This window comes from Eubalaena glacialis, chromosome 8, assembly GCF_028564815.1.
Source record: "Eubalaena glacialis isolate mEubGla1 chromosome 8, mEubGla1.1.hap2.+ XY, whole genome shotgun sequence".
NCBI lineage: Eukaryota > Metazoa > Chordata > Mammalia > Artiodactyla > Balaenidae > Eubalaena > Eubalaena glacialis.
This window is the reverse complement of record NC_083723.1, coordinates 85,491,236-85,514,213: the sequence shown is the minus strand read 5'-3', so window position 1 is coordinate 85,514,213 and position 22,978 is coordinate 85,491,236. Positions and strand designations below refer to the sequence as shown.

The 22,978-nt window shown below is 41.7% G+C and overlaps 1 protein-coding gene and 1 non-coding gene across 4 annotated transcripts in view; both read right to left on the bottom strand.

The window, feature by feature from the left end:
* NPSR1 (neuropeptide S receptor 1) overlaps nucleotides 1–22,978 on the bottom strand; it is a 140,078-nt gene that overhangs the window by 12,550 nt on the left and 104,550 nt on the right. For all 3 annotated transcript variants that reach the window (XM_061197908.1, XM_061197909.1, XM_061197907.1), the window contains 2 exons: nucleotides 17,246–17,447; nucleotides 6,987–7,063 (listed from right to left, as the gene is read on the bottom strand). In XM_061197908.1, coding sequence (XP_061053891.1) covers nucleotides 6,987–7,063; nucleotides 17,246–17,447 — 279 coding nt within the window. The remainder of the gene's footprint in view (nucleotides 1–6,986; nucleotides 7,064–17,245; nucleotides 17,448–22,978) is intronic.
* Nucleotides 9,608–9,714, bottom strand: LOC133097118 (U6 spliceosomal RNA). Its single transcript, XR_009701991.1, has one exon. It is a non-coding gene; the product is annotated as a U6 spliceosomal RNA (small nuclear RNA).

Below are 22,978 nucleotides of genomic sequence, written 5' to 3'. Positions count from 1 at the left end.
AAGGGATTGGATGAGGAAGCAAAGAAACAAGTCAGACCTGAGAATTATTTTCAGAAAGACTTTTTGAATATGATTGCTGGCATGTGAAACTGACTGGAAGCAAATAAATCAGAAGTCTACTAAGTGTTTTAGGAATGATATTGCCAGATGAACCATGAGGTTTTTATCTTTGTCAATACTTAGAAATAACAGACTTCAAAATTTTTACCAGTCCTGTGAGTGGAAAATTGTATCTAATTGAAGTTTAAATGGGCACTTTCCTGATTTATCAATGAGATTGAGAATCTTATTTTTGGCTATTTCTCTTTTCCCTCCTGTGAAATGTCTGTTTGTGCCTTGCTCATTTTTCTTCTATTTATCTTTTTAAAAAATATATTTGATTGATTTTTAGGAGTTCTTCATACATTCTTCATACATTTTCCCAGATTATGTGTTGCAAATAGCTTCTCCCACTTTTTGGCTTGACGTTTAAATATAAATAGAGTCAAATTTATCCATCAGTTTTTTGGTTTAATGTACCTTGTATCTTGTATCTCGTTTAAGAATTCCTTTATTCTAATGTCATAAAAATAACACCCTACATTTTCTTTAATAATTTTTTAAAGTCTTACATTTCACATTTAAGTCTATAATTTCCTGGAATGTAATTTTGCCTAAGAATTGAGGTGAAGTTCCAATTTCATTTCTTTCCCTGTGATCTTCTGACATGTATCAAGTTCTCATATATGTGTAGGTCTATTTGGGGGCTGTTTTATTTTCCATTTTTCTATTGAATTGTGTCAATACCACACTCTATTAATCATTCTAACTTTATGATAAATCAATATTTGGTACAGTAAACCTCTACTACCTTGTTCTACTTCTCCAGAACCGTCTTCGTGGCTTTTTCTTGGCTCTTGAAATTTCCATGTATGTTTTTAAATTGGCTTGTCAAGCTCAATAAAATGTCCCGTTTCAATTTTGATTGGAACTGCATTAATCTGTAGATCATTTGAGGAGAATTGACATCTTTATGGTACTGAATCTTACTATCCACGAACATGCTATAAGTGTCATTTATTTATATATGTATATATATATTTTTTTTTTTTTAAACTTTGGGTTTATTTATTTATTTATGTTTGGCTGTGTTGGGTCTTCGTTTCTGTGCGAGGGCTTTCTCTAGTTGCGGCAAGCGGCGGCCACTCTTCATCGCGGTGCGCGGGCCTCTCACTGTCGCGGCCTCTCTTGTTGCGGAGCACAGGCTCCAGACACGCAGGCTCAGTAGTTGTGGCTCACGGGCCTAGTTGCTCCGCGGCATGTGGGATCTTCCCAGACCAGGGCTCGAGCCCGTGTCCCCTGCATTGGCAGGCAGATTCTCAACCACTGCGCCACCAGGGAAGCCCTGTATATATTTTTCATAAAGTTCTTTATGTCTTTTGCTGAAGGTGTTGTTTGCAGAGAAGCCATTATACTCTCATGTACTGATGAAGAAAGGTACTTAATGGGCTTATTTCAAGTTCGTTTAGTTAGAGGTGAACAGGACTCTAACCCAGTTCCTAATCCGAAGATTTTTCTTCACCTCGTTCTGCCCCATTTAATTGGAAACATGTACTTTGGATATACCTATACTTTGGACAGACTCAGTTATATCAGATATGTTATACTTCATCTATTTCATGGGTGCACCTCCCCCATCTCCTGCCCCCATGCGATAAATGTTCTGTTTTAAAGGAGTAAACACCCCTGGGCATCAAGAGCAAGCTCATTTATGAAAGATAACCTACGGGATTGGAAACCTCATATTCTCTACCTCTCACCTTCCACGCACTTGTTTTTGGGAAAGTCTGTAGATCATTTATTAAATAGTTCTTTCTTTTCCTTTCTGTCAGCCTTTGAGGGGGAGAAATAGACATAATTGCCAGAAAGAAGAGTGATTCTTAAACTTGAATTTTGCAGCCCCTGTTTACAAAGTGAGCTTCTGTTCACACTAATCATTGCTTATGTCCCCTCGTTGAGGAGCAGTAACCCTGGGGTACTAACACCACTGGAGATCCTACTTACCAGCCAACTCCAGAGCTACTTGGCTGTAATGACAGATAGAAAACCAAGTGGGTTCTGCTTATGAATAAGATATAGAGAGTATACCGGCTTTTGAAACCACCATCTGCCTGCTCCTCATTCCAGAAAGGGGTCAGTGATGCTGATATAAAGATATAGACAACTAAAAAATAGGTGTGATGGACATATAAACTTGTATTAAAGAATAAAAACTGACTGTAGCCATTTCCACCTTCGGGGAGGAGTAATGGCGTACTGTGTATCAGTGGGAAAATGGATCTCTCTGTGGCTTTGTAATATCTCAGGGACTAGAGGATGGGGGAAACCCAAGAGTGCAGGGACTGGAAAATCGAGTAGCAGGGAGATACGGGGCACTCTGGGGAGAGACAGGGGCCCAACCACAGTGGTGAGAGGTCTGCTGAGAAAAAAGGGGTGGGAGACACCCTGGGTGGTGGGGTAGCTGACAGAATGTGGAAACTTTTCATCACCTCAAACCTAAGGAAAATAAGGTGAATTCCATGGTTCATTGGACCAGGAGCAGAGGGGACAGAAGAGCTGTTGGAGGTGAGACAGTGGGGTAAGAACCCAGAGGGACAGGGAGAGAGGACACAGCAGTCTCCTGGAACTGGCAGAAACCACAGGACAAGGGTTTAAAGCAATCTGATTTAAATCTGAAAGTACAGGAAGACCTCAGCCTACTTAAACAAAATTAGGTCACCTTTTAGATTTTTAAATATATCAAAACAAAACACTTCGGGAGATGACTGGAATACTGCTCTGAAGGCCAAGCACAGCAGGGAGGCTGGTGAAAGACAGCCATGCCAACAATCCTGTTTGGGTTTTTTAATTAAAAAAATGGTTGGTTTGTTTTTTTTTAGTTTGAGCTCTTTTTTCAGTCATTCATCACCTTCCTTTCTGTCATGTCCTTCTTTCTGAGAGGGAGCTTGATGTAGAGGAGAAAACATAGGCTTTCTAGCCAATCATATGTGCATTTGAATCCTGTTGTGTCATGCGCTACCTATGAAAACAAGCAAATTGCTTTACCCTCAAGCCTGTCTTCCATGTGCAAAAGATAGACGATAATATCACCTTTCAGGGTTCCGTAAGGATTCAGGGAGGTAAAATATGGAAAGGACCCAAAAGTGGCTGACAGTAAGTGCTCTGTCTGTCCCTCTGTCTTGTCAGTCTGTGTTGACAGACGGAACAAACAAATGGATGGTGGCCAGATCATATTTAAGATGGAACTCTGACTCACACTCTGCAGCAACCAGCCCAGGAAACCAACCCATTATCTACAGTAACCAGATCAGGAAGCCAACCTGCTATGTGCAACTCAGACTTGGAGGAAGTCAGACCACTGTCTCTATCTCACAGTCCATAAGCCAAATAAGAATACCTGTAACAGTCTACCCCAAATAGCCAAGACTTGATAAATGACTGACAGCTTCTTTAATATTTGCCCCTATTTTTTACTTAAAGCCATCCTGAGAAAGCCAAATATACACCCGTAACCCATCACACAGGATGCCATGCTTCTAGTCAGCACACTTACAGCTGCCACATGCCAACAGCCACCAATCAGGACGTACTGGAGGCTTTCTCACTCCACTGCCTGCTTTTGTATTTCTGCCAAGAGACAAGTGATGGTGGCTGAGTCCCTTGCTATAGCAAGCTTTGAAAAAATAGCCTTTGTCTATTCTCATTTGGTTGGTCTTTGTTTATTTCCACCATCTCTTTTTTTTTTCCCTGACTCTTCCCCTGTTATGGACTGAATGTTTGTGTCCCCACAAAATTCATAGGTTGAAGCCCTAACCCCCAATGTGATGGTATTTGGAGATGGGGCCTTTGGGAAATAGAGTTAGATGAGATCACGAGAGCAGGAACCCTATGATGGGATTAGTGCCCTTATAAGAAAAGACATTAGAAAGATTTCTCTGTCTCTCTCCTCTCTGCCATGTGAGGAGATAGCAAGAAGGCAGCAGCGGACATCTGCAATCCAAGAAGAGAGCTCTTACCAGGAACAGAACTGACTGGTACCTTGATCTTGGGTTTCGAGTCTCTAGAACTGTGATAAAATAAATTTGTTGTTTAAGCCACTCACTGTGGTATATTGCTGTGGCGCCTGAGCATACTAAAACATCCTCCTTTTCCCTTTGCATCCTTCCAACCCAAAGCTCTGGACCTTCCAAAGCCCTCTGGTCGCACTACACTTGATCTGTTCACCATCACACTAGGGTCATGCACTCTGTTAAGTGACAACTCACTTGAAAAGCTCCCCAAGCAATGCAATGATATATCTATATATCTTTACAGATATGTATAATTTAAAAATTAATATGATTTCCATTTGTAAAAGATAGATGATAATTTTTACAAAATGAATATATGTATACAGTCTCAGCGTTAGACCTCTCAGTGTCCAAGCACAAAAAAAAAAAAAAAAAGAGGAGGAAAATAAAAATCAACTAAGATTCTACCACTCAGAGATAATCACTATAACATTTAGTATTTGTCCTCCCTGACATTTTCTATCTGTCTATCCATCCAGCTATCATCTATCTGTACATGCACTTATATATTCTATTGTATATTATATATTCACACATTTATAAAGGCAACACCATACAGCTTTCTCCTTCTTAATCTAATACACCGTAAACATCTTTCTAAGGCAATAAGTATACTATACAATAATCTTTAGAGCTGTAGTATTTCATTGTATGGCTGTATAATTAATGTACTTAATCCCTCATTGTAGGATGTTCATACCTTTTTCAATTTTTCCTGATTATAAACAATAATTCATATATTTTCTTTTCTTTCCCTTAATCAGTAGTTTATTTCCTTATAGCATATAAGGTAGCAATCATGTGTATTTATTTTTTTATTTATTTACCTACCCATCTATTTCCAAATAGTTGGTTAGTTTTCTCAACAACACTAATTTTCAAACAATCTCTATTTCCCTATCAGTCTGAACTACTTCATCATACCCTAAATACCTTAGGTTTCCTTTAGAGTTTCTGTCCTGTTCTATTCCCCCTTTCATGTAATTCTATGATTGTTCAACAACTATTTGGTGTATTTCTTTGATATCTGATATAGGAAGGATGCCTTCATCCATCTTTTTTTTTCAGACAAATATTCTGATCTTTGACCATCGCCAGCCACCCACAAAGAATAAAATGAATGTATCCCCTCTGATTACTCTTGTTCTTCTAGAAGAACCAGAGTGCAAAGACTAGACCAGCATGAGGGAGGCACAAGGATCTGTGCTGAGCCACAAGCAAATGATAGATTCTTCATGGGTGGAAAATTTCCCAGCAGCCTGTGAACACCTCTGGGTTATATTCGTCACTCAGAGTGGAAGTCAGCTGCCTGTGACAGTGTCTCCTACTAGACCAGAGGCTGTCAAACATGGATCCACATTAAGATCATCCAAAGAGCTTTTCCAAAGTAATGATGCCCAGACCCCACCCCAGATGAAGTAAATCAGAATCTCTTAGGCAGCAGTTTCTGGGTACTGGTGCATTTGAAAAGCTCCCTGGGAAACACTCTTGTGCAGCTAGGGCTGGGCTGAGACTCAGTGCACGAGACTGTAGGCTTCCTATAGTCAAGATCCATGCTATTTACTCCTTAGCATTCTTGGTCCTTTGGACCACTCCTGACACGTGTTGGAACACAGCAGAATTGAACTGAATTCAGATGAAGACACCAAGACTTACACATCTCTACTAATTCTCCTAGGGAAAGGGATACAGATTATTAGTGCCCAGTAATGAATCCTCTTAACTTTCTCTCAGTTACACTAAAAGAAGTAGCTTTGATGTGGAGGAAAACGAGCTCTGTCTTGGTCCAATAAAGGTAACAGCTGAAAGTCTGAAAAGAGGAAGACTTAGAGAGAATCTAATCTGTCCCCTCATTTTAACCCCTTGGAGTCCAGAGAGGTTAAATGACTTTGCAAGGTGGCACAGCTCTTAGTGGCACATCTGGAACAGAAACGAGCTCTTCTTACTCCAGGGATCGGTGTTATACCTTGCTGCCCTTGTGTGAGCCTATGTGGGTGAGTATGTATATGTGTGTGCATATGGGCGTGTAAGTGTGTGTGTGTGTATGTGAGACTGGGTGTTTCAATGTGTGCATTTGTGTGTGTACATGGAATGGGAGGAGGTGTGGAAGCTCCATGGGAGCAGAGCTGGTCCCCTCCTTCAGAACTAGTCGCATTAAAGTAACTAGACACCCAGGAACACTTTCTCTTTTCTTTCGGGCACGTTGGTTTGCTGTGTTCTCTCCAGGTTGTCCTCAGAGGCCCAGCAATGTCTGCCTGGGAAGCAGGGTAGGGTTCCAAGTCTCAGCACCTATTGTGTAGGCGGTGCTCTGCATTAAGGTTTTCTGAAGCGGGATTTGGGGACGGGTTGTAGCTGGCAGCCTCAGGCTCATTCTGGTGTGTGGTGGTGTGCTGGGACAGTGGGGAAGGCGTGAACCATGCCTTGACTGTCCTAGGGTCCAAGACTGTTCTGTGGATAGATGGCAGTTTTCTTGTGAATGTAAGCCAAGTAGAAATGTTTGTCCTCATGTTTTGATGAATGTGCGGCCTCCTCCCTGCACTGTCCTCTCTTTTCATCCCAGAGTCCTCCAGGGGCCCTCTCTCCCAGACCTGCCAGACTAGGGTGACCCTCAGATCCTGGCTCAAAGGCTGCTTCGAAGGACTCTGCTGGCACAACTTGGCCAGGCCCAAAGTCCTCCTTCCTCACTTTTTAGGGAAGCCACATGGAGAAAGCAGAGCCTGCCCGGGACAGCCTTTGGGGGTCTGACCTGCCAGCTGGGCCCTGATATAACAGAGCAGGCTTATTATAACCAGAAAACCTAAGCTCATATTTGCTAGAGGAAAACCTGTACAGAAGCAAAATTAGCTAAGAGTTGGGTAATGCAGATGAGAGACTTACCTGAGCAGCTGGAAATCACCGTCTCATGGGCTTTACTTTTGACCCAAATAGTTCTGATCACAATGGCATAGATGACACTGCGGAAAGGACCAAAGATACTATTAAAATGTCTGGTGGGTCCATACTGTGAAGACCGCTCCCGGTTCCCTGAGTGTGAGGTGTGGAGTCAGAGGTCTCTCAACCACGGTCTGCCCACCTCTGTAGAATCACAGTAGATGGCAGCTACTTCTTTTTTTTTAAGCCAGGAGGCTTGGACCTGGTGAAGTTAACTGATTTCTCCAAGATAACTCATGTGGTCAGAGGTATAGCTGAGGTTGGAATCCAAACACAGGGTTTGGGGTCAGATTTAGATTTGTAACCAGCTCTACTACTTGCTGGTTATATGACCTTGATTTTAGACAGGCTTTCATGTGCCTCCATGATTCCCGCCTCGAGTGTTCACATCACTGTGTCATCCTCTCCCCTTGAGTGTGGCTGGACCTGTGACTTGCTTCTAATCAATGCATTGGGGTGAAAGTGATGGGATGTCTGTGATTACACAAGTGTGTAGCACCTGTCTTGCTAGTGTCTCTCTGTATTCCTAGCTTTGAAAAAGCAGGTTGCTGTGAGTCCTACAGCCCCAGGAAATCAATTCTGCCAGGAGCCCAGGGGAGCTTGGAGGAAGATCCTTCCTCACTTGAGCCTCTGATGACACCCCAGCCTTGGCAGACACCTTGATGGCTGCCTTGCCTAAGCAGAGGACCCAGTTAACCCATGTCCAGACTCCTGACCCACAGAAACTGTGAGATAATAAGTGTATGTTTTAAGTCACTAGGTTCATGATAATATGTTACCCAACAATACATAACTAATACACTGAGCGAAATAGGAGGAATGTTTGTGTCCCTCTCCTCCCCCAATTTACATGTTGAAATCCTAATGCCCAATGTGATGGTATAAGGAGGTGAGGCCTTTGGGAGGTGCTTAGATCATAAGGAGGATGAAGTCCTCATGAATGGGATTAGTGCCTTTATAAGAGGAGACCCCACAGAACTTTCTTGACCCTTCTGCCATGTGAGGCTACAAGGAGAAGTCTGCAACCTGGAGGACAGCCCTCACCCGAATGTACTGGCAACCTGATCTCAGACTTCCAGCCTCCAGAACTGTGAGAAATACAGTTGTGTTGTTTAGAAGTCACCTACTCTGTGATATTTTGTTATAGCAGCCCGAACCCACTAAGACACTGGGCCTCAGTTGAGACTGTCAAATCGAGGTAGTAATACAAACCTCTTAAGAGGTTTATAGGGATCAAATGTGACAACATTTAAAGTGCTATGCACAGGGCTTGAAAATTAGCAGAGGCTCAATAAATGCCATTTTCTTTCCTCTCTTTCTTCCCCAATTTTCACATAATATCACACCTACTTTTACATGATATAATCTGTACCTAAAAGGAAAAAAAGTGTTAATGACTCAAAAGCATTAGCAAATTTTGTATCCTTTGTTCCCTTTGATACATATAAACATGCATGCCTTTCTTTAATTAGTTATTTGACATTTCTAATTTATTAAGAACCTTGACTAAAAACTTTGAGACAAAGCACTTCTTCATTTTAAAACTGTACTAACTTCCCTCTTGAGAATCACTTGGTTGGAAAAAAAATCAGAGTTCTAGTTTACAGTAGCTGACAAAGCACTAATTGCTTTTAATGATCTTTAGAATATACCTTAATTAATGGCTGTGGAAAAACCCTCCTTATTGATTTTCCCCTGCTCAGAGGAGCGCTCTGAGTGTTCCAGGAAAGCTCGGGGCCTTTTTGGAGCATCCTCACTCCTTCTCATATACCTGCCCAGGGACTTTTCTGGAAATTGTTTGTCTGCATTAAAGAAAAAATGAGAAAGAAAACTGCTAATGAGTCTATTCTTTACCCTAAGTTGAATATTTGTTAGAGCAGGGAAACTTTTTCCCAGGTAAATGAAATACAAGGAAAGGTTACAACCACCATCAAGCATTAATTGTGTACTACAATTGCAACCCCAGGGCTTAATTGATCAATAATTCAAATATTTGTTGACCATCAACCATATGTACAATGGAAAATTAAGAAAGATTTTATGTGTTAGGGGTTTGGGCTTTAGTCACCCCCACCTCGTCTCCTTAGGATCAATCAGGCAGGTGGAAAGCCAGTACCAGCTTTACTGTTAGCCAGGAAAACTAATAAGTAAGATGCCTGTTTAGTTTATTCCCCAAATCCAGCCACTTCTCAGGGTGTAACAGTCATGCGTCAGAGAGGACTCTGAATACATTGATTTCCTTCTTCTTGCTGATTTCTTTCATCTAATTAATCAACAAGTTCTGTGGACTGTCCTTCAAAATGCCTCCATCACCTGCACCTTCCTCTCCATTCCTGATCTTCACTATCACTTCGGACCCTTATGATCTGTTTTTGTTTAATATTGATATTTCGATGATTTTTTTATTGTGGTAAAATAAACATAACATAAAATTTACCATTTTATCCATTTTTAAGTGTATAGTTCGGTGGCATTAAGTACACTGACATTGCTATGCAACTATCACCATCATCCATCTCCAGAACTTTCTCATCTTCCGCAACTGAAACTCTGTACCCATTAAACACAGAAGTATGCATTACTTCACAAATTAATGCGTCATCCTTATGCAGGGGCCATACTAATCTTCTCTGTATCATTCTAATTTTAGTATACATGCTGCCAAAGCAAGCACCCCTTATAATCTCTTGCCTGATTATTTGCCATAGTCTTCTAAACACCTCCATTCAGCTAGCATCTTGAATGCCCACACCTCCCGCCGTCAGAACTGGAGCTCTGGGACAGAGCAGCATTCCCTGGCTTAAAAATCCTCCAGTGCCTCCACTTTCCTACAAGATGATATCCAGTCTCTCAAGCAGGGCATCCAAAGCCTCCCACAATCTGTCTCTGCTTTCTTCATCTCTATCATTATCATCCTGCCTCCCTCCCTGCCCACTGTCTCTCAACACATTTTTTCTGTGTGGGCAACAGGAGAAACCAATTAAACTAACCCCGATTCCATGCTTAGTATGTGGTTGACTTTGGGTGAATGTGAGATCCAAGGTCTTCCATTTCTCTGTGTCTGCTTTCGTTTCTTCCTGAAAATATTTTTTTTAGCCCATTCTCCGTATATCACTTTGCTGTGGAACCTTTCTGAGCTGCCTCTGTTCCTCAGTGACAGTTAGCTCCCCCTTCCTTGGGGCTTCCATGCTGGTGTAACACTAGGCACGCTGACTTTTGTCTATGGCAGTTGTATCTTAAAGATCAAGCAGACCTAGAAATAGCCCATTCTCAGAAACAGAGCTGAGGAATAGCACCTCCATTCTTTTGGGTCAACTTCTTCCATGTCTTTTCTTTATCTCCACTCCCTCAGCAGGTGTAGCTTTTCTTCAAGTTTCTTAAAAATCTGAAAACCTAAGGGTCACTAAGATTGAGTAAAATACCTCTTCCCTGCAACTGGCTGGTTTATTTCTTGATTTTATGGAAGACAGTCCAGACACAGACCCGTTTTCCTTCATTACCTTCATGAAAGCAGCTCCTGGCGGTGGGAGAGTGGGGGAGTCCAAGCCAGAGGAAGACCTTTCAAGTGGCATTAAGTACTTAAGACGATGCCTGAGGCCAGTTCCTGAGTCTTGCTTCTGGATTGTGTATGAGGAGTGTCAGGAAACAGAACAAAAATTCTCTCTGTCCTCAAGACACATGGAGAGCATTCCACTCAGACCAAAAGTGCCCCTTTCACAAACGCTGCAGGACTCAGCACAGGCCTGGGGACTTGAAGGATGCCCATCACAGTCTTGGAGCCACAGGCTCCATCTCTGCCTCCACCTTTGCCTCATTTTGGGGCCTGAGGATGATGTCCAGTTGTGCTCTGAAGTTCTCATTAGAGGCCAAGCATAGGGAGGGGGAGTAGGGGGAGCTGATGCTTCACTTAGCACGGTCCTTTTTACTCTTCTCCTAGCAGGGGCTGAAGGATGCTCCCTGACCAAAAGTGTTTCTCCCCTTTATTAGTTAATTTCACTAATACTAATGCTATGAAGATAAAATATAGGGAGATACAAGAGTATATAATAGAAGGCTTGGCTTGTTCTGGGGGTCATGGAAGCCTTCCCAGAGGAGGTGAAATTTCAGCTAAGATCTGAAGGATATAATTGATTTTTTAAATGCAAAAGAGGATGATCATTCAGGCAGAGGGAACAGCATGTGCAAAGTCGCTGAAACAGGATGGATCATGCGCATTTGAAGAACTTAGAGAAGGCCAGCATGGCTGAAGCATGGTGAGTAAGGTAGCTTGTGTGCCTTAAGATAAGGATGGAGAGTGAGGCAAGAACCACATCACACATGGCCTTTAGTGCAGGGTTAGAGGTCTTGGACTTTATCCTGAAACAATGGAAATCCACTGAATGGCTCTAAACAGGAAAGTAAAATGATTGATTAACATGTTTTTTCAAAGATCAGACATTGTTCAGTGTGTATAATTTGTTTCTATACATGTGTATATGCTGGTATATGAATTGAACAGTCCTGGAAGGGTATATAGCAGGGGTCCCCAACCCCTGGGCCGCGGACCGGTAGTAGTGCATGGCCTGTTAGGAGCCAGGCCGCACAGTAGGAGGTGAGCGGCCGGTGAGGGAGTGAAGCTTCATCTGTCACTCCCCATCGCTCGCAATTCCGCCCAAACCAGCCCCTCCCTCCCCATCCCCCCATCCCCCCCACCCCCGCCTGTGGAAAAATTGCCTTCCACGAAACTGGTGCCTGGTGCCAAAAAGATTGGGGACCACTGGTACATAAGAAATTCTTAATAGTGCTACTTCTGAGGAGGGGGACAGGGCAGAAGTGGAAGGAAGATTTTTATTTTTCATTTCATACTCTTTTGTTGCTTAGAATGGGGAAATCTTTCTAAAAGCTCTTCAGAGAGCTCACATTTCATTGGCTAGAACTGGATGACGTGGCCGTTCCTGAACCATTCACATGCCGAGGGGAGGGGTTGCCATGAGTGGCTTAGAGTGGAATGGATATGGGAAATTCAAACGCAAGCATCCACCATAACCTGGCAGGCTAGTGATAATGGCTTTTTCAAAAGACCTAACTCTTGCCACCCCTCAGGTAAAAATATATAGGATGTCACTTCCTTCACTGATGCCATGGGTCATCTGACCTTGGCCTTGGACTTCATGTCATGGACAGTGCTGGCTAGGATCTTGGGCCCTTTTCCCCACCATGGCCTTGTAGGCCATAGAACTGTACTGACCTCAGCCTGGGGCTTTCCCACAGTCTGTTCCCCTTTCCCCAAGCAAAATAAGATGGATTTTTCTTTTCGTGTAACATAAATCAGTGGTCCATGACAAACGTCCTTTCTTCCACTTATTCCTTTGCAATTGTCGGCTCTGGATCTTTTAAGCCTCTACCTTTGTCTCACAGAGTAAAAATGATAGGAGAATGAGAAATCAATTAGGTAGCAAGAAAATAACCATAGCTAAAGTAAAGCAATGACACCAGGGCTAAAAACCTTTCCCAGCAACAGTTAGACAGTTGTGTCAAATAAATTTTGAAACAACAGGAGTTGTGTTGACCCAGAAAAACAGTGTATTGCCTTTATTGTCAGTCACTGTGGTTTCAAGTCTTGGGAGCCTGATTTAATTAATGACAGAACAGCTAAATCTTTATCCATACACAGCTCTCATGACAGTTTGCCACTGACAATACAACTCCTTCCTTACTCTCTTTCCCTCCCTCTCTGCCTTTCTTCCTTCCTTCTTTCCTTTCACATATATTTATGGAGTATCTACCATATGCCAGAAACTGATCTAGGCACTAAATAACCAGAAATTTCCATACTAGGGGTGTGTGTGTCTCTGTGTGTGAGAGAGAGAGAGAGAGACAGAGATGGAGTGACATGACACTTCTGTCTGATTGATGAAGTTCATCAGTCAGGTCTGCATTGTTTATTTAATCAAACATTTATGAAGTGTGCATTATGTGCTGGGTTTGGAGTCTAGAGATTAAGAGACAAGAGTCCATGTACTCAAGAAATGTAGCCACACTAGCAGGCAATGACTCTCCCATGAAGCCTTAATGGCAACATGGACAAGCTGAGGCGGGATGCGGCCTAGGATTGGCAGGGGCAGCTCCGTGTGGGGTTGGTATTTGAAATGAGACAGAAAGAATGTGAATCATTTTGCCAGAAGCAAGGCAGGGTGAGTCTGGAGGAGGAGTGCTCGGGCATAAGGAGTGATGTGCACAAAAGCCCAGGGGTGAGAGGAGTGTGGGGTGTTACGGAAACAAGAGCTGGCTTGTTCTGGCTGCAGAAGTGGGTGCAAGGAGAGTGCGTGAGCAGCTTCTCCAGGAATAGCCACGCAATCTGAAAAGGACCAGCGATCTGTCTTACCAGATATTAAATGTATATAAAGCTACAGTAATGAAAACAATGTGGTGTTAGAGGCAGAAAAACCACTAATTTAGTTATTTGTGTGTTTTCTCCTTTTCTTAATTATGTCAATCACTACTAACTGGAAACAAAATGAAACCATATTCAAAGTGAAGAAAAATGACAAACTAGGGAAATTTTTGCAACATATTAAAAAAGAAAAAGGTTATTGCACAAAGAATTCTCTAAAGATAGAGAATAGAGAAAATAAAAACAGAATAAAGTGAAGGGAATAGAAAGCTCAGAAACAATAAGAGCATTTATAATATAAATATGCATATGATAAAATTACCATTTCATACCATAGAGAAAAGATAAACCATTCAGTAAGTGATATTGGGACAAATGACCCAGCCTTAAAAAAAAACCAAACAAATTTAACTTAGATCTCTAATTCATATTACATAAAAATCAAATTAAACATCAAAATCAAATAAAAAATATTTTAAGGTGATATTTTTAACATGCTCTCAACACTGAAATTATTTTCAAATAATTAAAATTATAAATCATTAAAAAGTTAAAGTATAGATAAGTTTGTGAAAGGGACAATTTCCTAAGAAAGAAAAGAAATGAAAAAATGTAAAGAAAATTGTGTGTAGATGTGAATACATTAAAATATAAAATGCTTATATATTACAGAAAAGCCATATACATTTCATTCATATTTTCACATGCATTTATATAAAGTTTTACAAAGTGCTTTCCTATGATTCTTTTTTTAAATTGAGTCATTTGACTTTCTAATTTAGGTATTCATGATTTCTCTCCTTGATTATGTCAGTCTTATTAACTGAAAGCAAAATAAAATCACACTCAAAATGAAAAGGCAAACTAGGGACAAACTAGGGAAATATCCTAATCATATAAAAATAGGAAAAGTTTTTATATAAAAAATATCTCTAAAGAGAGAGAATAGAGAAAATAAAATAAAATGGAGAAAAACGGGTAAAAGAATACGAATAGGTAATTTACTTAAAAAACAAAAATAATAACGAACATATAAAATGTGTTCAACCTCATCTGTGATGAAAGAAATGCGAATTAAAACAACAATAGTATATATGTATTTTTGCCTATGAATTTGGTAAGAATATACATATATATATGTACATATATATCTGTATATAAATGTATCACGCATGAGCAACAATAAAGCATGAGGCATGGTTAATAAAGGGCATGAACACCTTATTTGTGTTGTTTCTTTTGTCTACTCAATCTTGGAATTAAGAATTTAACCTTATCTGAAAGAGTCACTAGCAACAGAATCAAGCTCAGGGTACCAAAGTGTGATTAAGAAAAACAACAACAACAAAAAGAGTTGAGCTTTAGCTCTGAGATGAAATTATAGCAACTTATCCCTCAACTAGCTGGCAAACAAATCCTTCACAAAACTCCATCTGGGCCTGGTCTTGGTTCAAGAAGCGGGGGGGTTGCTATGCTGCATCCCCCAGAGAGAAGCTTTCTCTCCCGCAGAAGCCTGGCCATGGAAGAGGAAGAGGGAAGGTGATGACTGAGTAGGTAGGAAATGCTTCAGGGAAGCTCAAGGACGGACAGAGCAAGGTCACTGAATTTTCATGGTTCTACCCCAGCTGGAAGCAAGGAGCAAGGAGCAGGATTTACTGAGGCCTTTGTCTGACAAGGGCTGAGTGATTTTGAAATCATCCCCTTTAATCATTAAATTAGACTTTGCGTTTTCCAAGGACACTACAAAAATGCACAAGTTGGGCCGTAGGCAAGTTGGAGGAGAAGAAGAGGCAGCTCGAATTAATGGGGGAAATTTCAGACAGTGAAAGCCCCGCATGAGGGATCTGGCCAGGCAGCACGTTGTGAGCCTGTGGTTCACGGCTGCATCCGCCCTGCTGAGCAGGGGTTTTGACTGATTTCAGGAGCTGATGGGAAATTAATCAGGAGAGAAGCAGGGACATTTGCTGCCACCGAAATCGTTATGTCAGTTGCCTTTGACGGCCTGAGTCACTTCCTTGCAAATACTGTCTTACCGCTGCAACTGGCCTCTTTCCTCTTCCATGGGCTTCTTTTAATGTGCCTGTTACTTACCTTTGATTGATTGTCTAAATAACCTTCATCTTCCCTTCAGGTTTCCCCCCAGATTCAGCTTGGTGGAGAGGAGAGCAGTAAGTTGAAATACAATATAGATGTTAACTTGTAGATTCAGCAGAGATGACTGGACAATATCTAATCTCAGTAAGGCTGAGGGCCTAACTGTGGGAATCACTCTGCTGTCCAGCTCGACCTCTGATGCTGATGGAGAGCAAGTCATTTTGCGTCTTTTAGCCCTAAGTCTACTCGTGAAAAGTTTAGGGGCTGGACTATGTGGTGGATAACATTTTTCCAGCTTTAGTATCTTAAGGGACTAAAGACGAACAAAGAGCAAGAACAAGAGATTCCTATAATGTCAGAAAACACTTGAAAAATACCCAACCACTTAATCTAAGAAATGCATATTGAAACAATGAGATACTTTTTTAAACCTCTGTGGTCAGCAAAGACTTAATAAAGAAGTGATACCACCTTCCTCTGGATCAGGGGAGGAAAAATGAGAGCTCTTGTTTGCTGTTGGCAGGAATACACATTTTTTAATAGGGCAGTTTATGCGTATGGTCAAAAGTCTTAAAATGAGCATCATCTGTGATCTAGCAATTCCATTAGAATGAGTTCTGAGGAAATAATCAGAGACTCATGAATAATTTTAAGTACAAAGATTTTTATCACAGCATTATTTATACTATTGAAACCCAAAGGCTGATCTTCCTTTGCCCAGGACGAATTACGTGACACTCGATGGCAGGCTTGGGGACACTGAGAAGGTGCAGGATGAGCAAGGCCCATGTACATACTCAACATGCCAGGTATCTCCCTGCAATTCCTGATCCCATCCACCCGTGCAGAGCCACTCTTTCAGAGATGATCCTGCCATGTGACCAAGGGAGACCCTGCCTTGTCCCGGTGGTTGTGGTCTTCTCTGTTGAAAGACCATCTTTGGCCCACCATTGGCTGCAGGGCAAAGGGAACATACTATGGCTTGGTTCCTAAGGCCCTTCACAATTGAGTCTCACCCCATCCAGAAAGAGCTTATTGCCAACTTCTCTTCCATTGACACTGCCTGCCTGTCCTTTCCTGTCACAATACGCACTCTGACCCCTGGTTACCAGGGAAACTACTTTCTCTCCACCGTCCCCTTCTCCTGTCTGAAGCCTTCCTTCCTTCAAAGGATGCCTCCAAGAAGTGTTCCCTGCCATTATTTGACCTCATCGCATACATTGTCTAGCATATTTTTGTGTGTTCTTCATTTTTTTTGCTCAGTTTTGTTTCAAGTTTGTCTTTTCGATTATAAGATCTCTGAAACTGGTACTACTACGTCTTATATTTGAAAGGTTGCATGATATAGGAGAAAGAACAGGGTATGGAATCAGACAAACCTGGGGTTAAATCCTGTGTCATGTTGGGTAAGTTACTTAACCTCTGTGAGTTTGAGTTTGATCACTTATAAGATGGGGATAATAGTTATTTCATAGAGTTGTAGTGTGGTTGATGAGATCAATGTTAACCACTTGGTACAATGCCTGCTCCACAGCACATACTCAGAAAATGTCAGTTCCCTCCTCTTTATCCCACTTTGGAGGAGTTGAGCTTAGCACAGAGCAGCTTTAGATAAAATCTTGTCACCTAGCCCGTTCCCCAAAGGACACTAGGAGCAGTGAGTGACCTGTAAGGGAGGAGAGCGGCAGTTGGTGAACCGGGAAAGGCCCTGTATGGGTCTGGCCTGCTGGCCTCTTACCTGATGATTGTCAGGGGGATGAAGTACACCAGGAAGGCCACGATGGTCATGTATGGGGTCCAGTAGGAGTCGTCGGGCCACAGGGCCCAGCACTGCACTTCACCATTGGAGAGTTTCCTTTTCCCAAATATGATAAGGGTGGGAATGGAGAACAGGAAAGAGAGGCTCCAGGCAATCACGCTGAGGACCTTGGCCTGCTTTTCTGCTCAGAGAAAAGAGAGGGATGCTTGGGCATCTGGAAACATCCTTTGGGAGCACACTTGGTGTCTAGTGTGGAAAAAGATCATGGTGGAAGAGGGATTCTGGAACTCTCAGAGCCTCAGTTTCCTCGTGCATAAAATGGGGATAATAGGACCAGCATCTAAGGCTGATGCAGGGATTAAAAAGAGTATGCTTACAAAGAAGCTAGAACACTGCCTGGCATAAGGTCAGTGTTCCCCAGTTTCTCCTCTTTTTCTTCCCCGATTTACCTGCTTGACTTGAGATGCTGATGCATCCATTCCTAAGGTACTACGGAGCTCAGTTTGTACCGCATACATTTGATAGGTTGCTGTGCGAATGCTTGTCTCTTGTACCTTGCCCATCCTCAAAGGCAGGGATGGGACCTTTGGTCTGTCTGTCATCCTTCTCTCGTACCTAGCACTGTGAAGCACTGTGACAGTGTTTGAAAGCTGTTTGCCAAACGTTAAGTAGCCTTCTTTCATTTGAAGGAACAAGGGAGGAATTGTAAGGCAGAGAAAGAACACTGGACTTGGTTCTGGAGAGCAGGGTTCATTCAAACCGAGCCCCGAAGCCTGGTAGATATGACCCTACACACTGGATTTGGGCTCTTTCGGATGTGATATTTTGACCTTGGGCAAATCACTCAGTCTCAGCCTGAGTTCTTCTCTTAAGTGGGATTAAAAAAAAATACACACTCTGCTCACCTAACCAAGTCATGATGGGGCTAGAGAGAGACAATTAGTATATATGAGAGTGCTTTTTGAAAACAGTTGTTTTGATGTGATGCTTTCTGTTAAGCTGTTGTTGAAGGTCTTCATCTTCATCCCCATGGTAGCTGTGCTGTCTGTGCTGACTGGTCCTGGCGGCCCTTCTTCATCCAGGGACAGGAGACCTCCCTCCACCTTCCAACTTTCAAATTGGAAAGCAGGTGCATGTTTCTGGGTGGGGAGGGAAATGTAGAGTCTGGTGGTATCGTAGAGAGGTGTGTAGGGTGTGGTCAAGGAGCTATAAGAAGTGAGAACAATTCTAGAAGAAACTAGGGACTCTAGTAGAATCTTGAATCTCAAATACTTGGGAGAATAATATCTGGGGTTCTGTTCTTGCTGAATTGTCACTCTGAAAAGAGTTATTAGAAAGATTTAGAAAACAGATATAACTGGCACACTGAACAAGCAGGAACCTTGGGGTGGAATTATAATACAGTCTTTTTAGGTCTTTCTATCGTCCCCATACGTGGATCCAGTGATCCAGTGGAGTGGGAGCTCTTCTGCTTCTGTTTGAAAACTCAGCCCCTTGGTGTCAGTGATAATTAGGCAGTTAAAAAGCCCCTGTAGTCACCTTAAGTGGTAAACAGTGCTTCAATGTAGTAATGAACTTAAAAATTAATAAGTAGAATCCCAGATAATAATAAAGATTCAAACTTCCTAAGATGACTTCAAGTTAAGTCTTCTCTCCTCAGATGGGCCTGCATCAGGCATGAACCTGGAGTCTGGGAAGGGGGCCGAGCCCTCTGCTTGCTTTTCTCATCTGCTGTTCCTACTCCTCCTCCAGGTTGCCAACAAGTTTGGGGCCTCTCTAAGCTGGGGTGCAGGGGGCAAGGAGGGGAGAGGGGACAGGCGAGTTCTTACTTGACTAGTAGTGTCACAAGATGGCTCATGCTTTTTGTGCCTGGCTCCTGTTTAAGGCTGATGCTTCATCTCCTGAGGAACTTTCCCGTGTTCTTTGGAAACTCCTCTCCAGTTTCCATTTGCCTTACTTGGTTGGCCTCTTTCCACTGGCTGGCTGCTCCCATTCCTCCCTGGTAACCTCCAGCCTCTTTCCTTTTCATGTTCTGGTAGCTCAGGCTGAGGCTGGGTGACAGCCAGGATCTTCCAGACCTGTCCTGGAGCAGGTCCACAAAATAAACCCTCCAAGGGCCAGTGTGTGAAGTGCAAGTTAAAAAACACGGACAAAATAACATTTTTCCATGGTTAAACTAAACTCCAATTTTTCAAAGTATTAAGTATTTAAATTGTTTCCAATTATTTTGTATTATAAACAATTCATATGCATCTCTTTGCACTGCTCTGGTTATTTCCTTAGGATGAACTCTTAGAAACTGAAGATTTGGGCATATATAGCTAAGTTTCCCCCAAAGTGTCTATAATTTATGGCTCCCACTGGAAGTGTACAGAAGTGTCCTTTTCCTTATAGTCGCCCAACACTGAGGATTCTTCCTCTTAGTCTAGTTATCTTGTTGGTAAGATTTCCTATCCAAATGTTTAATCTTGCAGTTCTTCAATTAGCAGAAACAATAAGGGAAATAAAAATAGTTTTTACTAAATAAAAATTTTAAAATTATTTATAAATAGTAAACATTGTAAACATACTTAAAAAGCAAAATGACAAATAGGAAATATTTGTATATGACAAGCAAAGGGCTAATATCCTTCTTATAAAGAACACTGGCAAAGAAATAAGATCACACCAATTGAAAAAGTGGGCAAAGGACATGAAAAAATTATGAGAAAATTTTAAGAAACAAAGCGACAAATAAATGAACGATATATAGAAATGATCTTTTTGACTACTAAAGAACTGCAAGATTTCTTTCCTAGAAAGATATTTTCCTCACCAAAATGATGAAAGTTTTACCCATACCCATACCCTCTCATGTTTAAAATTTTTGCTTTTTCAATCCAATTGGAATTTACTTTGTAATTAACTGTGACATGTAGTGATCTATTTTTTTTAAATGGCTAGACAGCTATTCTAACACCATATACTGGCAAATTCATTCTTTTCTAACTGATTTGGTATTCTGTATGCTTTAGATAGGTTCCAGTATCATATTGTTATAATTATCAAAGTTTTATATTATATTTTCATACCTGGCACAATATATCTCTCTTCATTATGGGTTGATGTTTTTCTAATTATTCTCACAGTTATTTTTACTGAAGAGCTTTAAAACTGACAACTCCTCTGGAGTTGCTGGCTAAGGAAATTACCACTTTAGTAAAAAGCAATAAAACATCAGTAAAAATGTGCCCCCCCCATTTCTGCTCTCCTTCCCTTGGTTTTGTTACCATTGCCATGTGCTTGCTCCCCCACGGGAGGGTTCCTTCTGGCTTCCACTGGCTCCATTTTCTTTGCTGCTCTGTGGGGAATCTCTTTCTCCCGCCTTCTCTCAGCTCCGTCACATAAACCCCCAACCCTGCCCCTCACAGCTGCCCTTACATTCCAACGTGCTGGAGCACCAAGGTGACTCTAGCCCAGGGTTCCCTGGACCTTCTTACACCCTGTTCCACCAGCTACCACATGCTATAACCGTGCAGATCTTTTCAACTTCCTGCAAGACCATGCAACTTTCCTAGGGGGCTTGGCATCCTTGTTAATATTTAATCTGCTCCCTGTGTGCTGGGAATTCCTTGAGGTTTCTGGTCTTTGGATGGCGTCTTTCCTTGGCTCCCATCCCAGCTGCAGGTCTCCTCCTATTTGTATGCTTCTTCCATGACTTCAGTTGGGATTGGGCAGAGGAAGGGAAAATGGCTAATTTCTGTTTCCAAGCTTGCATCTTTCCCTGAAGCTATTAGAGATGATTATTTTCCAAGTGCCCTAAATGAAGCATCTATTAATTTTATAGTGAGGAAGTAAATTGCTTTACATCTTTTAAAGAACATTATAATATTAATTCCTGCCTTTCCTGTAATTTAGGACATGATTTATAATATTGCGCAGTATCTCCCAGAACCAGTCATATTTCCCATAAGCTAAACAGTTGATTACTTTTTATCTAATGAATACGGTGGTGAGACATGTAACTGACCATGTTTCCCTCTTGACTGTGGATCCCAAAGCCTCAACCTCCAGCAAGTGTCCTGGGACACCTCTCACATGTTTTCTTATACTTATGTTCACTTTACTCCTATTTCTTCGCCTTGAAATACTCTGGTGTGGGTGTCTTTTTGTACACCAAATGCAATCCTTCCCAGAGCCTGCAGGACGTAAATAAGTGGTTGGCTGAGTAAGAGTATCACACTTTTGCATACATATATCATAAAATGTCTCTCCCATTTACCCTCGTCCCCTCCCCTGCATCCTTCTCTGCCGGGGAAGATGCTAGAGCATGGCACTGTCTGGAAAGCTTGGTGCGAATTGCACACCTTCCTACACTCACACAACCTACAAAAAGCCTGAGAAACAGGTATAAATTCGATCTGAAAATTACTTTCAATTGCACACAACACACTGATATGTTTCTGGTATAAAAATTCCCTAAATGCGTGTAAGTCCCTGTGTTCTCTATGGAGAGTCCAGCTCCCATCCCCAGAGGTGAGGACTAGTTGGTGTGCATTTTTGCGGGCAGTTGTTTATTATTCTGAGACCTCACTTTTTCTTGCATTCTCTCACACTCCTCTCTCTCTGTCTGTACACAATATCTAGCATTGTTTTGAGTTTTTCTTTACAATAATGTTATCATACAGTATGCATACTGCATGTATGTTGTTTTTATTACTCAATATATGATGTAGATATTTTCACGTCAATGCATATTACTCTCCATGGCTCTACCACCTCCTCACTGAGAGACAGTAATCAAGGACACCTAAACTGAACCCAGACCATCTGGGTTCAAATCCTGCCTCTGCACCTACTAGCTGTGTGACCTTGGGCAAACTACTTTAACTCTTTGAATTGTAATTGCCCAGATTAAGATGCAAATAATAATAGAATTTACATCACAGAGCTGTTGTGAGGATTAAAGTATTTAACATATGTAAAGAATTTAGAACCATGAATAGCACATAGTATGCAATTAATGAACCTAAGCTACTGAAACTTCTACATAGGATGATAGCCTTTCCTCCATTGAGGGACACCAAGGTTAGCATTGAATTCCTGCTATTCTAAGCAATGCTGCAACACACAACACATGCGTGTGCATGCACAGATGTGAGTGTTTGTCCAGAGAAGATACCAGGAAGTAGAATTTCTATGTCAAAAGGCTGCGCATTTTGTATTTTATTAGATATTATTAAGTTGCCATTCAAAGTATCTGTGTCAGTACTGCCTGATGTATTTAGTAGTATCTGATGACATTAATTCTACTTATTCTAAACTTATGCTTGCTCTATTAATTTTGCTTCCTTAGCTGTAAATTCTGCAGAATGGTATTTTAAACGTATTTTCTATTTTCCACAGTTTGGCTTTTGTCACATTTTTTGTGATATTTGATTGCGTCTCATTTTTATAGGCAAGGTTTCCTATTAGGTTCTTCATTTTATCAGTTTCACAGCCTGCTTGGGAAAGTGTAGTATGTTGGCTTCTTATTTGCTTTTGGGGGTCAAAGAGGTAAGTGGGCTCTGCCTGTGGGCGGAGTAATGGACAATTAGTCCTGTGACTAGGTACCCACCATCCCTCTAAGCTGTCATTGCTTCCCAGGGCCCCACCCTGTTTCTCCAAATCCAATATCTCCACGACTTGGAAGCAGAGACCTCCATCCCTCCTGCACGCCTGGGAAGGGGAAGA